Source organism: Oncorhynchus keta, chromosome 2 (genome assembly GCF_023373465.1).
Source record: "Oncorhynchus keta strain PuntledgeMale-10-30-2019 chromosome 2, Oket_V2, whole genome shotgun sequence".
In the NCBI taxonomy this organism is placed as follows: Eukaryota; Metazoa; Chordata; class Actinopteri; order Salmoniformes; family Salmonidae; genus Oncorhynchus; species Oncorhynchus keta.
In genome coordinates this window covers 78,230,125-78,244,994 of record NC_068422.1, presented here as the reverse complement: position 1 = coordinate 78,244,994, position 14,870 = coordinate 78,230,125, and the positions used below count along the sequence as shown (strand labels likewise).

General features: G+C 45.7%; 1 protein-coding gene across 2 annotated transcripts in view; it reads left to right on the top strand.

The window, feature by feature from the left end:
• Positions 1-14,870, top strand: part of LOC118360711 (granule associated Rac and RHOG effector protein 1-like) — a 49,493-nt gene that overhangs the window by 32,561 nt on the left and 2,062 nt on the right. For both annotated transcript variants that reach the window (XM_052484561.1, XM_052484559.1), the window contains 11 exons: positions 1,727-1,939; positions 7,895-8,035; positions 8,379-8,474; positions 8,616-8,777; positions 9,573-9,731; positions 11,140-11,237; positions 11,562-11,687; positions 11,897-12,963; positions 14,028-14,193; positions 14,505-14,642; positions 14,785-14,863. In XM_052484561.1, coding sequence (XP_052340521.1) covers positions 1,754-1,939; positions 7,895-8,035; positions 8,379-8,474; positions 8,616-8,777; positions 9,573-9,731; positions 11,140-11,237; positions 11,562-11,687; positions 11,897-12,963; positions 14,028-14,193; positions 14,505-14,642; positions 14,785-14,863 — 2,418 coding nt within the window. In that variant the 5' untranslated portion in view covers positions 1,727-1,753. The remainder of the gene's footprint in view (positions 1-1,726; positions 1,940-7,894; positions 8,036-8,378; positions 8,475-8,615; positions 8,778-9,572; positions 9,732-11,139; positions 11,238-11,561; positions 11,688-11,896; positions 12,964-14,027; positions 14,194-14,504; positions 14,643-14,784; positions 14,864-14,870) is intronic.

The window sequence follows — 14,870 nt, the reverse complement described above, 5'->3', positions numbered from 1 at the left end:
AGAAAGTAATGAGGCTGATCAGACCATTTTAGCTTAAAATGTTGATAATGTTTTATTTCTTCATATTATAAACTCAACCAAAAAGCCATGTGCGCATTATGTGTGAATGTTCCAAAATGCAATTAGCCCGGAAACCCCCGGGAAAACACTGTTCTCAAAATATGTTAGAAATGAAGAAAGCATTCAAATTGTTTAACCATAATCTGTAATAATAGGGCTTTTGTTACATTCACTGATCAAATGGACTCAATTTGACCACTAAGAGATTTTATGTTAAACAATTCGCCACTCAATTCCTTGACAGCCTACAATTTGTTTGATAGTCTGCATTAGGAAAATGAGGGAAGAGGGACCATCTCATATCATTATTCATTGAGCCAGTGTTTGGTATGCATTTGAGTGAGGTGTTACCAGTGTTTATACTGTGATTAGCAGTCCAACATAAGCAGCACGTGTTTCTCACCCTCATAACTCTTGGTTCAGAACCAATACTGCATGTTTGACCAATTTCTTTACGTGAACTGTTATTTGGTCCTATTTCAGAATCAGAGCTGAAGAGGGCTCTAAAGGGTTTGGACTAAGCCTTGGAAATGGTCAGTAAGTCTATAGGCCTAGTCTGTGTCTGTGCCCCCATGATGTGTTGTTAAAGAGTGAGGACATCCCAGCCTTGTTGTTCCTGTCTGCTTTTAAACAGGGCGGCATATTTCTGTCCTTAACAACTCAGCCAAAATATATTTTCAGCACGTACCTGAAAAAGAACACTGTAACCACAGTGAGCCGGCTGTGGTGTCCTGTTGCGCTTGTTTTGCTCCTCTTTTTGCTAACTGGACAACAAACATGTCTGACTCCTACAGCTGTACAATTCTTCACTTATGTAAATGTGAACCTTATTGTTTGAGTCACCCGTTGCACAGGGTCTGGGACGGTGCCATCACGATGTGGAAAAATCTGCTACACTTAAGTTGAAGGAGAAGAGCAAACAAACTTTGTTTGTTGTAAGCATTGCTAGTGCTTTACGACTACAGTGCTAGGCCTTGGCTCTCAGAGAAGACTGATTTATAACACTAACTGCGCTTCCCAATTATGGTAGAAAGTTATTTGCTGGGGTAACATTGCACTGTAGACTGGAGTTGTGTGGAAAATGAGAGGGCATGTTAACCAGCAGAACATGGCATTGATATACTTTTTTTTCCTTTTAATGTTATTTCATCTAGCCTTGTTCAATGTTAGCCTGTCAAATGTTTTCCATAATGTTCTAACTCTTAAATAGACAATTCTCTTCAGTGGCTCACTGTAATGCAGCCTTTATCCAGACTTGAACTGTTTTGTGGTTATAGCCCTTCACAAGTTGTTTTTGTGTTAAATAATATCATGTTTTCAAGCTAGGTTTTCCTCAAAAAAGAGGAGCATCTTTAAAGCAGTAAATTGATGCAATGCATGTTATTCTATTTAGATAATCTGATTTAAGAGGACTGAGGGTTAACAAAGATCATCGTTTTAAGGAGAATTTAAACATCCAAGTCACTGAAGCCAACATCACTTAAGTTAGTTTGAGTAATGAAAAACAAGGAATGCCAAGGCAGTATGCTTTGAGAACTGGTGTTCTTAGAAAACAATGAATGATCAAGGCTCCCACTAATGTAATCTTGTCAGGGGTGTGATTTTATTTATTTATTTTTCTCCTGATATTGTCCTTTAGAATCTTGTTATGTGTTCTCTCCTCCAGGTGCTGGGTCGGTGCTTCCTGACAGTGATGCAGGTGCACTTCCAGTTCCTATCCCAGGCCCTGCAGAAGGTGCAGCCTGTGGCCCAGTCGTGCCTGGCGGAGGCCCTTGCCCAGGCCCAGGAGCGACGCAGCAATGTCCGCTCCCAGAGCTCCTGCCTTGGGCCCCTGACGGAGCTGGAGGAGGCCTCACGATCATGGAAGGGTGCAGCCGAGGTATTTAGACATGGAGGCCAGGGCGCCCCTAGGACTCTCCAAGGAGCTTCCTGGTGGAAATAGGCTGTGTTCAAAACGTGACAAGCTTACTGTAACACATTCCTATGAAATGCAGTCAGCTACCATTCCAGCCACAATTTCCTCCTATTTCCCATTGAGAAGATGTATATACAGTATATGATCCTGCATTGCTAGTTTTCCCTCTTCCACTTTAAGCTAGGCCTACACTAACCCCAAACAAACCCTAACTAACTGAAATGGAGGCCATTTTGTGAGAGGAGCAAGCTGTTCAATTCCGTAGCTAATAAAAGTCCCCCTGGCACATTTGGAGCTTTGTTCTGTACAGTGGAGCCAGAATGGAGAATTGTGAGTGGCCTGATTGATCTGTTAAGCCCTGGCATGTGGGGTGTTAGCCCTGGAGGGAACTGGGCTGGATATCCTGCTGGAATGTGCTGCTGCGATATGTCTGGGCTGGGCATGGCCCTGCCTCACTACAATGTTGGGTAGTTTTCAAAGAGGGAGGTGGGTGGTTTCCCCCCTATAGAAGCAGTTATTCACAAATCTAGGCCCAACACTGTTCTAAAATGTACAATCTACCAGATGTGTGACCGAGTCACAAGCAAGTCAAGGTCCAAGTCTAGAGTAGTCCCAAGTAGAATGGGTCGAGAGTCAAGTCCAAGTCGTGCATTCTAAGTGTGAGTCAAGTAATAATAAAAAAATGAATCTATACATGCAATGACTGTCTGGTAGCCTCTAAATGTCTGTTAGAGGCTACCAGACAGCACTTTTCATTATTTTGTCTACAATACACTTTGATTATGTAATAATTAATTTTAACAACAAATTCCTAATGCAAAATTCATAAATAAATAATACATTTCAAGCTATTTTGACATACCAAAATACCAGTACACCTATACTAGTGTGCCTGCTCACCAAACAATTTTGGCCGCTGGATATTTATGGCAATCCGCTCTCCATATGGTTTGACATTTGCACTGCACCCAATCCTACAGCTCTACAGAAAATCGTCACTCTGTTCGTTGGCTCATTGGTTCTCAAACCTTTTGACCCACAACCCCCAAAAAGCAGTGGTTCAAAGCTTGTTTACCCCACGCATGTACAAATATTTATTTTTACCCCTTTTTCTCCCCAATTTTGTGGTATCCAATTGTTTTAGTAGCTACTATCTTGTCTCATCGCTACAACTCCCGTACGGGCTCGAGAGAGACTAAGGTTAAAAGTCATGCGTCCTCCGATACCCAACCAAGCCGCACTGCTTCTTAACACTGCGCGCATCCAACCCGGAAGCCAGCCGCACCAATGTGTCGGAGGAAACACCGTGCACCTGGCAACATTGGTTAGCGCGCACTGCGCCCGGCCCGCCACAGGAGTCACTGGTGCGCGATGAGACAAGGATATCCCTACCGGCCAAACCCTCCCTAACCCAGACGACGCTAGGCCAATTGTGCGTCGCCCAACGGACCTCCCAGTCGCGGCCGGTTATGACAGAGCCTCGCGCGAACCCAGAGACTGGTGGCAGTACAGCGCCCTTAACCACTGCGCCACCCGGGAGGCCCCAATGAACACTAACTTAATATACATCAATAAAATCAATTTAGCCTCAGGTAAATAATGAAACATGTTCAATTTGGTTTAAATAATGCAAAAACACAGTGTTGGAGAAAGTAAAAGTGCAATATTTGCCATGTAAGAAAGCTAACGTTTCAGTTCCTTGCTCAGAACATATGAAAGTTGGTGTTTCCTTTTAACATGAGTCTTCAATATTCCCTGGTAAGAAGTTTTAGGTTGTAGTTATTATAGGAATTATAGGACTATTTCTCTCTATACCATTTGTATTTCATTTGACTATTAGTTGACCTTTGACTATTAGATGTTCTTATAGGCACTTTAGTTCCTCCCTGGGCTCAAACCAGGAACACATCGACAACAGCCACCTTCGAAGCAGCGTTACCCATGCTGAGCAAGGGAAACAACCACTCCAAGGCTCAGAGCGAGCGAGTGACGTTTAAAACGCTATTAGTGCGCGCTAACTAGCCAGCCATTTCACTTCGGTTACACCAGCCTCATCTCGGGAGTTGATATACTTGAAGTCATAAACAGCGCAGTGCTTGATGCACAACGAAGAGCTGCTGGCAAAACGCACAAGTGCTGTTTGAATGAATGTTTACGCGCCTGCTTCTGCCTACCACCGCTCAGTCAGATACTTAGATATTTTTTTATTTTATTTTTATTTATCCGTTATTTTACCAGGTAAGTTGACTGAGAACACGTTCTCATTTGCAGCAACGACCTGGGGAATAGTTACAGGGGAGAGGAGGGGGATTAATAAGACAATTGTAAACTGGGGATTATTAGGTGACCATGATGGTTTGAGGGCCAGATTGGGAATTTAGCCAGGACACCGGGGTTAACACCCCTACTCTTACGATAAGTGCCATGGGTTCTTTAATGACCTCAGAGAGTCAGGACACCCGTTTAACGTCCCATCCGAAAGACAGCACCCTACACAGGGCAGTGTCCCCAATCACTGCCCTGGGGCATTGGGATATTTTTTAGACCAGAGGAAAGAGTGCCTCCTACTGGCCCTCCAACACCACTTCCAGCAGCATCTGGTCTCCCATCCAGGAACTGACCAGGACCAACGCTGCTTAGCTTCAGAAGCAAGCCAGCAGTGGTATACAGGGTGGTATGCTGCTGGCAAGATATTTGTATGCTCAGTGAGATTATATGCACCGCATGACATTAGATAATATCTAGTAATATCATCAACCATCTGTAGTTAACTAGTGATTGTTTTTATAAGATAAGTTTAATGCTAGCTAGCAACTTACCTTGGCTTACTGTATTCGCATAACAGGCAGTCTGCTTGTGGAGTGCAACAAGAGGCAGGTAGTTATTGCGTTGGACTAGTTAAATGTAAGGTTGCAAGATCGTGTCCCCCGAGCTGACAAGGTGAAAATCTATCGTTCTGCCCCTGAACGAGGCAGTTAACCCATAATTCCTAGGCCGTCATTGAAAATAAGAATGTTCTTAACTGACTTGCCTAGTTAAATAAAGGTGTAAAAATAAATACAAATTTGAAAAATCTGTGTCCAAAAATACCGATTTCCGATTGTTATGAAAACTTGAAATCGGCCCTAATTAATCGGCCATTCCGATTAATCGGTCGACCTCTAGTACATACCTCAACCAGAAGCCATGGATTACATGCAACATTTGCACTGAGCTAAAGGGTAGAGCTGCCGCTTTCAGGGTGTGGGACTCTAATCCGGAAGCTTACATGAAATCCAGCTATGCCCTGCGACGAACCATCAAACAGGCAAAGCGTCAATACGGGGCTAAGATTGAATCATACTACATACTACTTCGAGGCAAGCAACACCGAGGCATGCATGAGAGCATCAGCTGTTCCAGACGACTGTGTGTTCACGCTCTCCGTAGGCGTAAGACGTTTAAACAGGTCAACATACACAAGGCTGCGGGGCCAGACTGATTACCAGGACGTGTGCTCCGGGCATGTGCTGATCAACTGGCAGGTGCCTTCACTGACATTTTCAACATGTCCCTGATTGAGTCTGTAATACCAACATGCTTCAAGCAGACCACCAAAGTCCATGTGCCCAAGAACACTAAGGCAACCTGCCTAAATGACTACAGACCTGTAACACCCACGTCCGTAGCCATGAAGTGCTTTGAAAGGCTGGTAATTGCTCAAATCAACACCATTATCCCAGAAACCCTAGACTCACTCCAATTTGCATACTGCCCAAACATATCCACAGATGATGTAATCTCTATTGCACTCCACACTGCCCTTTCCCACCTGGACAAAAGGAACACCTTTGTGAGAATGCTGTTCATTGACTACAGCTCAGCGTTCAACACCATAGTACCCTCAAAGCTCATCACTTAGCTAAGGACCCTGGGACTAAACACCTCCCTCTGCTACTGGATCCTGGACTTTCTGACAGGCTGCCCCCAGGTGGTGAGGGTAGGTAGCAACACATCTGCCACGCTGATCCTCAACACTGGCGCTCCCCAGGGGTGCGTGCTCAGTCCCCTCCAGTACTCCCTGTTCACCCACAACTGCATGGCCAGGTACGACTCCAACACCATCAAGTTTGCTGACGACACAACAGTGGTAGGCCTGATCACCGACAACGACGAGACAGCCTATAGGGAGGAGGTCAGAGACCTGGCCGGGTGGTGCCAGAATAACAAACTATCCCACAATGTAACCAAGACTAATGAGGAGATTGTGGACTACAGGAAAAGGAGCACCGAGTACGTCCCCATTCTCATCGATGGGGCTGTAGTGGAGCAGGTTGAGAGCTTCAAATTCCTTGGTGTTCACAACAACAAACTAGATTGGTCCAAACACACCAAGACAGTCGTGAAGAGGGCAGGACAAAACCTATTCCCCCTCAGGAAACTAAAAAGATTTGGCATGGGTCCTGAGATCCTCAAAAGGTTCTACAGCTGCAACATCGAGAGCATCCTGACTGGTTGCATCACTGCCTGGTACGGCAATTGCTCGGCCTCCGACTGCAAGGCACTTCAGAGGGTAGTGCGTACGGCTCAGTACATCACGGGGGCAAAGCTGCCTGCCATCCAGGACCTCTACACCAGGCGGTGTCAGAGGAAGGCCATAATTGTCAGACCCCAGCCACCCCAGTCATAGACTGTTCTCTCTACTACCGCATGGCAAGCGGAACCGGAGTGCCAAGTCTAGGTCAAAAAGGCTTCTCAACAGTTTTTACCCCCAAGCCATAAGACTCCTGAACAGGTAACCAAATGGTTACCCGGACTATTTGCATTGTGTGCCCCCTCCCCCAACCCCTCTTTTACGCTGCTACTACTCTCTGTTTATCTTATATGCATAGTCACTTTAACTATACATTAATTTACATACTACCTAAATTGGCCTGACCAACCAGTGCTCCCGCACATTGGCTAATCGGGCTATCTGCATTGTGTACCACCACCCGCCAACCCCTCTTTTACGCTTCTGCTACTCTCTGTTCATCATATATGCACAGTCACTTTAATGATACCTACATGTACATACTATCTATAAGCCTGACTAACAGGTGTCTGTATATAGCCTTGCTACTCTTTTTTTCAAATGTCTTTCTACTGTTTTATTTCTTTACTTACACACACACACACACCTTTTTTGGCACCATTGGTTAGAGCCTGTAAGTAAGCATTTCACTAAGGTTTACACCTGTTGTATTTGGCACAAGTGACAAATAAACTTGGATTTGGTTTGAATGTTTTATTCACATTTTGCATTTGTATCTGAAAGTCATTCAATGTTAGCAGTCAATCTCAACTAGGTATGGATGTCATGTCACTTCTCTGTAGTCCAGAACCCTATTCTTCCTCACAAATACCGTAAATAATTTGCCAGAATATGTTACATCTTCATCCCAAAGTATTGAATGCAATGTGACATTACAGCCATCTTTAGACATGTAGCCACCCATACTAGGCCTATCTGAAATATGGAAATGATTAATGAAAATCTCCAGGTAGCCTGTTATTGTTCTGGCATAGATGCCTCCGTAGGAGATTTCTAAACTGTGTTTTATCTGGATAATACAAACAATAGGCCTACTGTTTTTGTCTGGTCATCAGTATGTGTAACTTTTTGGTTCTGAAGCACAGATTACATGTTTTTGAGATGACAATTTAGTGCAATACCGTAGGCCTATATTAGAAATCAGATGAAATGGGTGAAGGTATATAAAATCTAAATGGTAGGGTATTTGTATTTTTCCTATTCAGTTTCACACTCGTGATCCATTTTCTGCACACCCTGCTGTAATGCAGATTAGCAGAGCAGATGCAGGGTGTGTAAGGGTTGTACTAGGGTATGTGATGCTGTGTGTAAACTGCTATGTGACCTGAGACTGTGCTGTGTTCCAGGCCACGGGACGTCTGAGGGAGAGGGGACGTGACGGGTGCCTGGCAGGAATCCAGGTCCAGCAGCTCTTCTGCTCCAGCAACCCCAACATCCCTGATCACCATCTGAAGGAGCTCAACATGAAGATCGACAATGCCTTACAGGTAGATGGCGCACGCAGCAGGACCACCACAGCCTTGGTCAATGTCTGAAATGACACCCTATTCCCCAATATAGGCTTGTGCACTGCTTTTGACCAGAGCCTTATTCCTGGTCATTTTCCCTGTAAAGTGTAATATTTTTAATCAGGGCTCTGGTCAATAGTATTGCACTATATATGGAATAGGGTGCCATTTCTAACTGGGTCACTTGTGCCTTACAGAACGAAGGCTGCTTCAAATCAATGTGTTGATGGCTTTGATATGAAAGGACTGGATGAAGCAATAGCTAGCCTGACTTAATTACATGTTAATTTTATACAAATTATTACCTCTTTTCTCTCGCCAGGCTTATAAAGCAGCACTAGAAAGTATGGGCCACAGTGAATATGCACTGAAGGCTGGCTTTCACCTCAATCCCAAATCTGTGGAGGCAGCTTTACAGGTATATTTACTCTAAGCACAGGACGTATTACAGCTCATTAGGAATGGTAAAGCCTTGTATTATAGTGGCTGTGATAAAGCAAAACTCTGCCTCTAACCTATTTGTACATCCTGTGCCTGTCTCTCTCTGTCTACTATGTAGGGCTGCTGCAGTGAGGCAGAGGCCCAGCAGGCTGGCAGGATGCAGACCATCTCCCAGCCCATTCAATGTGAGCTGCCCACCATACCTGTGCAGATTGGCGCCCACTTCCTCAAAGGAGTGTCCTTCAGCGAATCGGCGGCTGACAACCTCAAACTGAAAACGGTATGTCTGTTATGGAGGACTTGATTTTATAGAATGTTCAGATATTGCATAGAACATATATGATTGTCATGTTAAATCGGGAGTCATCAGCTTGGGAGTCATATTTAGCTCTATTCATTACATTTCTATCTACAATTATGAAACTATGAAAGACCTAGGAAACCACCCATCACAGTAGCCTAGCGCCAGGATGCCAGCGAGCCAAGGCCAGGGGTGGTTTCCTAAGTCTTTCATAGTTTGACCTTGCTGACCAGAATGGGTCACTCTGCTCTGTCTAGGAAGTGAGAGCCGCTTAGACGGTCATTTCAACCTCTGATGACTTACGTGGGCTGTGAGTCTTGTATTTGGCAAGGCTTTAATGTTTTGATGTCTTAACACTTATTCCATGGTACATCTGATGCCTTGGGTCTGGATAGAATCAGCATCTGCTTCGTTAGTTTACAATGAGATTCTCCCCCAGTCTATGGGACAAAACTGTCAGTTATCTGACTCACCATTTACCGGATTCAGAAATAACAGCACGTTCATTGGGACCCTTTAAACTAGAGAGCCTAGACATTTTAACAAGAGGGACTTTGTAGTTGCTACTGTTTCCTGTTCTGGTCTATGTTAGTGTTTTAGAAGAGATGAAGAGGACCCACACACTCACTATTGCTCCACCATACCTTTTTATTTGGCAAAAAAATGAACAAAGTTTCAATCCAAAGTGGATCTTTGTCAGGTCCACATTACTGCTGCTGATGCAAAGCACTAGTCTTGTGTTTTCACACCGGCCACCCTGTTTTGTATCCTCAGCACACCATGTTGCAGCTCATTAAAGAGGCAGTGGAGCAGAACGGAGTGACCCCCCGGGACGACTCCCCCGTCACTGAGGTCCTCAACCAGGTCTGCCCTTCCAGCTGGAGAATGGCCTGCAAGACCGCCGTCCAGTTACTGTTTGCTCAGGCGGGACTGGTGAGTACAAAGCACTTAAGATGTCAACAAGGGCATCAGTCACCCAGCTTAAAATTCTTGTCTCATTTAGTTGTCAACATAAACTGTTGTCTCATCTTAAATTAGCTGATGGATTGTTTTGCTTTAGCAGTAGGTCCATGTGGTTCAACCAACTTCTTATTTTATGAAAAGGTAAAGGAATATTTAATTCGTTAGAGGTCCCCCCTGCCTTGGGCAGATTCACTAACTCTACAGCCTCTGCTTAGTGAAGCCTCTACATTATAGCTCTGGGCCAGGCTGCAAGTTGTAGTCTATTGTAACCTAGAGCCCATTGTTTGGGAGGTGTGTAATCGAGATGATGGGAAGGTATGTTGGGTTCCTTTGAACGGCCAAGAGGTATAAACAAACTCGTTGTAGACACACAGTGAAGCCAACATTCCTGCAGCATCTGGGTAAAGGATGGGGTCATCTGGTTGGATCTTCAAACAGATCTCTGGCTGTTCACTTTGAAATGAGTCTCCCCCAGCCAACAGAGAGAAAGCAGCAGTCATCCACTACTCTACTTTGTTTAGTTCCTCAGTGTGGTCTGTAATATTTAGTGCGTCAGGCCTGGGGAGTGTTCTTATCCACCCATCAGCAGCGCTGAGTGTAAAACAATCCCTGGTGGTGGATGGGAGCTTTATATGAACTCCTTATCTGAGCTATGAGCTCTGAAGAACAGACAGTGGGAGCCTGCATAGCAGTCTAAGAGGAGACCACCTTCTCTTAACATTACTCATAGAGTGGATCTGCCAGACAGTGAAAATGGCTTTGTTCTTTCTGGGACATTCATTTTCAAATTCTCAACACCTGAATTGGCCAATTCTCCTTTTTTGGGAGCCTATGCTGCTGCATCTCGCTCTCGTTTTTCTCTCTGCCTGTGACCGTGTTAGTCTGGGACCTGGTGGGTGTGGTGGTATGTTTCTCACAGGCCTGGACTCAGCCCTCTGACTGCCCAGGGGTCCTGAGGATACACCTGCTATATAAATAACAATAGGCTGACTTCCTGTGAGACAGGAAGGGTCCTCCCTCCCCAAGTTGCATTTGTCTAGAAGGTAGAGCCTCTTTCAAAGAACTACTGGAAAATATGGGGCTGGATATCTGGAAGCATGTATATTTGTTGTTCACCCAAAGTAGGTTGCATTGGCTTTGCCCACATGTTCTGACTATGGGCAGACTTGGATATACTATCTATTATTTTAGAGGAGACTGATGTGTTATTGTGGAAAGAAATTGGTACTCTATCTGCTTTGCTTACAGTCAGAGTTGAAAGAAAAAAAAGGGCCAATATAATCCTGTAGAATTGCTTGCACAAGTGTAGCTGACTGAGGAAATGCATTCTATTAGAAGCTGTGGTGATGCAGCTCTCTGAATGACTCTGTGTGGACAGGTGGTTGTTGACACTGCTCAGATGGAGAACAAGGAAGCCTATGCTCCACAGATTGCTCTGGAGGGCTCCAGAGTTGTGGTACAAGTACCCTCCACATGGTGAGTAGGATTATTCATATTTGACTCTTCTGCCCTCTGTGGAAAAACAATCTGCTTGCTTTACAGGTCCAAAAAAGAATTTGGCAAATAAATGTAGCTTGCTTTACAGTTTTATCTTAGCAAGGGAATTCCAAGTATTCAGAATCCTTAGACATACAATTGGCTAAATCAGCAAACTACATACTTTCTATCTGCATAAGCCAACACTGAACTCAATCAACTATCACATTTGGACAGTAAAGTGAAGTATTAACAGACCCATAAATGTATTTGTGTTATGTTGGACATGCCAGTCGTGCTGTGTCCTGACTGTCCTGTGTGTAGGTGCCTGAAAGAGGACCCAGCCACCATGTCTCTGTTGCAGCGGAGTCTGGACCCAGAGAAGACCCTCGGCCTGGTGGACGTGCTATATACCGCCGTCTTTGACATCAATATGTGGAAGGAGTGCAAGTGAGTGAATGTGTATTGTCCAAGGCATTTGCATTTGTAATTCCTAGAAAGAATCAACCTGCTGTGTGTTCACATTGGCATGAGCTGACAGAGGTATAGCCCTCATTCTCAAGCTTTAGTTTACATTTGTCCTGAAAGAAAATCTTAATCTAGCTAGCTGTTGTAATTTTCCATGCTATTGAATGCTTATGTATCTTCTCCCTCCACAGAGAACAGGCCTTGCCCACCATTCAGATGCAGTTACAGCGGGAGAGCCCTGACTACGGGATGCAGGTAGACCTGCCTCCTGGAAATGGCTCCAAAGCCTCCAGTGGACTGCCCAAAACTATCTCCAAGCTAACTTCCAAATTCACAAAGAAGGCCTCTTCCAGCTCTGTGTCCAGTGGTGGTGGGGGCAGCTACTCCATTCCCAGCACCCCGTCCCATAGCATGCTCTCCTCTAGCAGCAGCTCTGAAGACCAGCAGTTTAAGAGCCTGGGTCACGCAGTAGACGGAAGACTGCAGAGCATCTTACAGCTGGGCAACCTGTCCAGCAACCTAGACCCCACCCAGCCCCAGAACGGTTCAGTGTGTGACGACCAGGGCATGAACCTCCCCACGGACCAGGAGATGCAGGACGTCATTGACTTTCTCTCAGGTTTCAATATGGGCAAGTCACAGCAAGCCTCCCCACTGGTCAAAAGGAGGAACTCTGTAGCGTCTGCCAACGCCGCCGAGCTGAAGCCCCCGAGCGGAGCCACCGACCGAACCCCAACCTCTCAAGCTGTCTCCCACAGTTCACTGCAGCCCCCTACCCAGAGTATTCCCCAGCATCAGCAGCCAGTGCAGAAGCAGCAGCAACAGCCACCACCACCACAGCAGCCCTCCCAGCAGGTACTGCAGTACTACCAACACCTCCTCCAGCCTATTGGTCAGCAGCAGCATGCTCCACCTCAGCTGCCCTCCCAACAGCCTCCACCCCAGGCTCTTCCCCAGCAGAGAGTGCCAAGCAAGTGGCTGAGTGGTTCCAGCCAGCAGCAGCCTCTTCCCCAGGGCCCCCCTCCCCCATCAGGGCTCTCCCCCCTGGGGCCAATTGGCCAGTGGGGCTCACCTGGCCTCCCAGACCTGAGCTCGGACCTGTACAGCCTGGGGCTGGTCAGCACCTACATGGACAGTGTCATGTCTGAGATGCTGGGGCAGAAGCCACAAGGTCCCCGCAACAACACCTGGCCCAACAGGGACCAGAACGAGGGGGTGTTTGGTGTGCTGGGAGACACTTTGCCCTTTGACCCCGCAGGTGAGTCATTTTTATCCCTTATCCAGATAACACTGGGTTCCTCTGACTAATGTGGGTTGTGTTCAGTAGGGAGTGAACATTTTGGAACAGAGTGAAACGGGGAGGTACTACGGTGTTCCTCACTGAACATAACCCAGAGCAGTGTGTGACCTGCATATTGTCATGTTGAAGGATGCAGTCAACTACAAAGGCTCCATATAATAACAATGAAAGTTGGCTCCTTCCTGCACATCGTTGGTCAAAGTGTAGCCAGGGTGAGATCCAGTGTCTTGACCTCCAATAAAGAAAAGCGGCCTCCTTTAGGACAGTGTTATTCCCCCTCCCTCCCCATTATCAGTGGGTTGTGGTGGTGAGGCAGGCAGGCAGCTCACAGCCTCCAGGGATTCCATGGTAGGAGAGAACTGTGTCAGCAGTGGGGCTTGGAGCTGTGTTGACTGGGCTGTTTCATTACAAAGACCGAGAAGGAAAAAGGTAATACTACTGTTTAGCACTGCAGTCATTATGCCTGGAGAGGATATGATGCTTTTGATTTTTCTTGGGGTTTTGTGGTTTGGAGATGTGCTTACATAATCTCTTTGTAACCATTAAAGCCATTTGGGGTGGTGATATTTCGCTGACAAAGATTTATGATCTAGTTTGTCTGATTTCCATACGATTTCCTGAATGAATAGCGGCCATTATCTGGTGTAACCTGAGGAAGTGAAAAACCTTCATAGCCACATTTGCCATTCAGATACATTTTCACAAACTCTGAACTACAGGACCTTACTAGTCTCTCCAAATGCAATGTAAGTGTAGGTTGTCTGACAGTGAGCAGCTGCCCCCGGAAGTTCTGATGTTGTCATTTTAAATGTTATGCTGAATTTACAATGTCAGTTGCTGTTTTTACAGTGCAGCAGACTCTTATTTCAGAGCAGAGGCCATTGTGTTCAGTTGGCTTACGGCTATTGTCTACCATAGCAGAAAAAGCACAATCTGGCTGAATGGATTGAGCTGTGGGGTACACACACACAGAAAAGCTGAGGATGTTAAACTGAACTGTGTTTTCTCTCTTTCATATGCAGTTGGCTCTGACCCTGAGTTTGCGCGTTACGTTGCCGGAGTCAGCCAGGCCATGCAGCAGAAACGGCAGGTGCAGCACATCCGTCGACCCAGCAACACCCGCGGCAACTGGCCCGTCTCTGATGAGCAGCACAGGACCTGGTCCCACCCAGAGTACTACAGTGAGGGGTACGTTCCCCAATCACAATCGACACCTAACATCTCATTGATACACACATCTCTGTATATGGCATAGGGCTCTATATAGTCTGCCAAAAGTACTACAGGGTACTTCATTCAAGGCTCTATACACCACTCCATCTCACATGACACATGCCTACTAGTACAATTTATTCACCTCTTTGTATATAACATCTCTCTAGAAAGTATGCCAATCAATCTTACATGCCTCTTAGTGATGTTCGATTTGTAGAATGGTAAGAACAAGATGTTCAGTGTTTCAAGTAGTTCTGACTGAGAATGCAACTTATGTGAAACAGGGAGGTGGTCCACAGCAGCTGGTCAGCCAATCAGGGAGACTCTGCCAGCTCCAGTGATGAGACGTCCTCAGCCAATGGGGACAGCCTGTTCTCCATGTTCTCTGGACCTGATCTTGTTGCAGCCGTCAAACAAAGAAGGTACAACTGAGTCACCATGTATTAATGTACACCATAGTATATTACTGTTCTTTTGGTTTCCCTACAACCTGTTTTTTTTTGTTCATGATGTGAACTATTGATATTGTGCTGTAGCGCTTAATGTCTCCTCTTCTGCCTGTAGAAAACACAGCTGTGGTGAGCAGGAGGTGTGTACCCTTCCCTCTCCTCCCCTCCATCACTTGGGAGATGATAATAACCAGGTAAGGA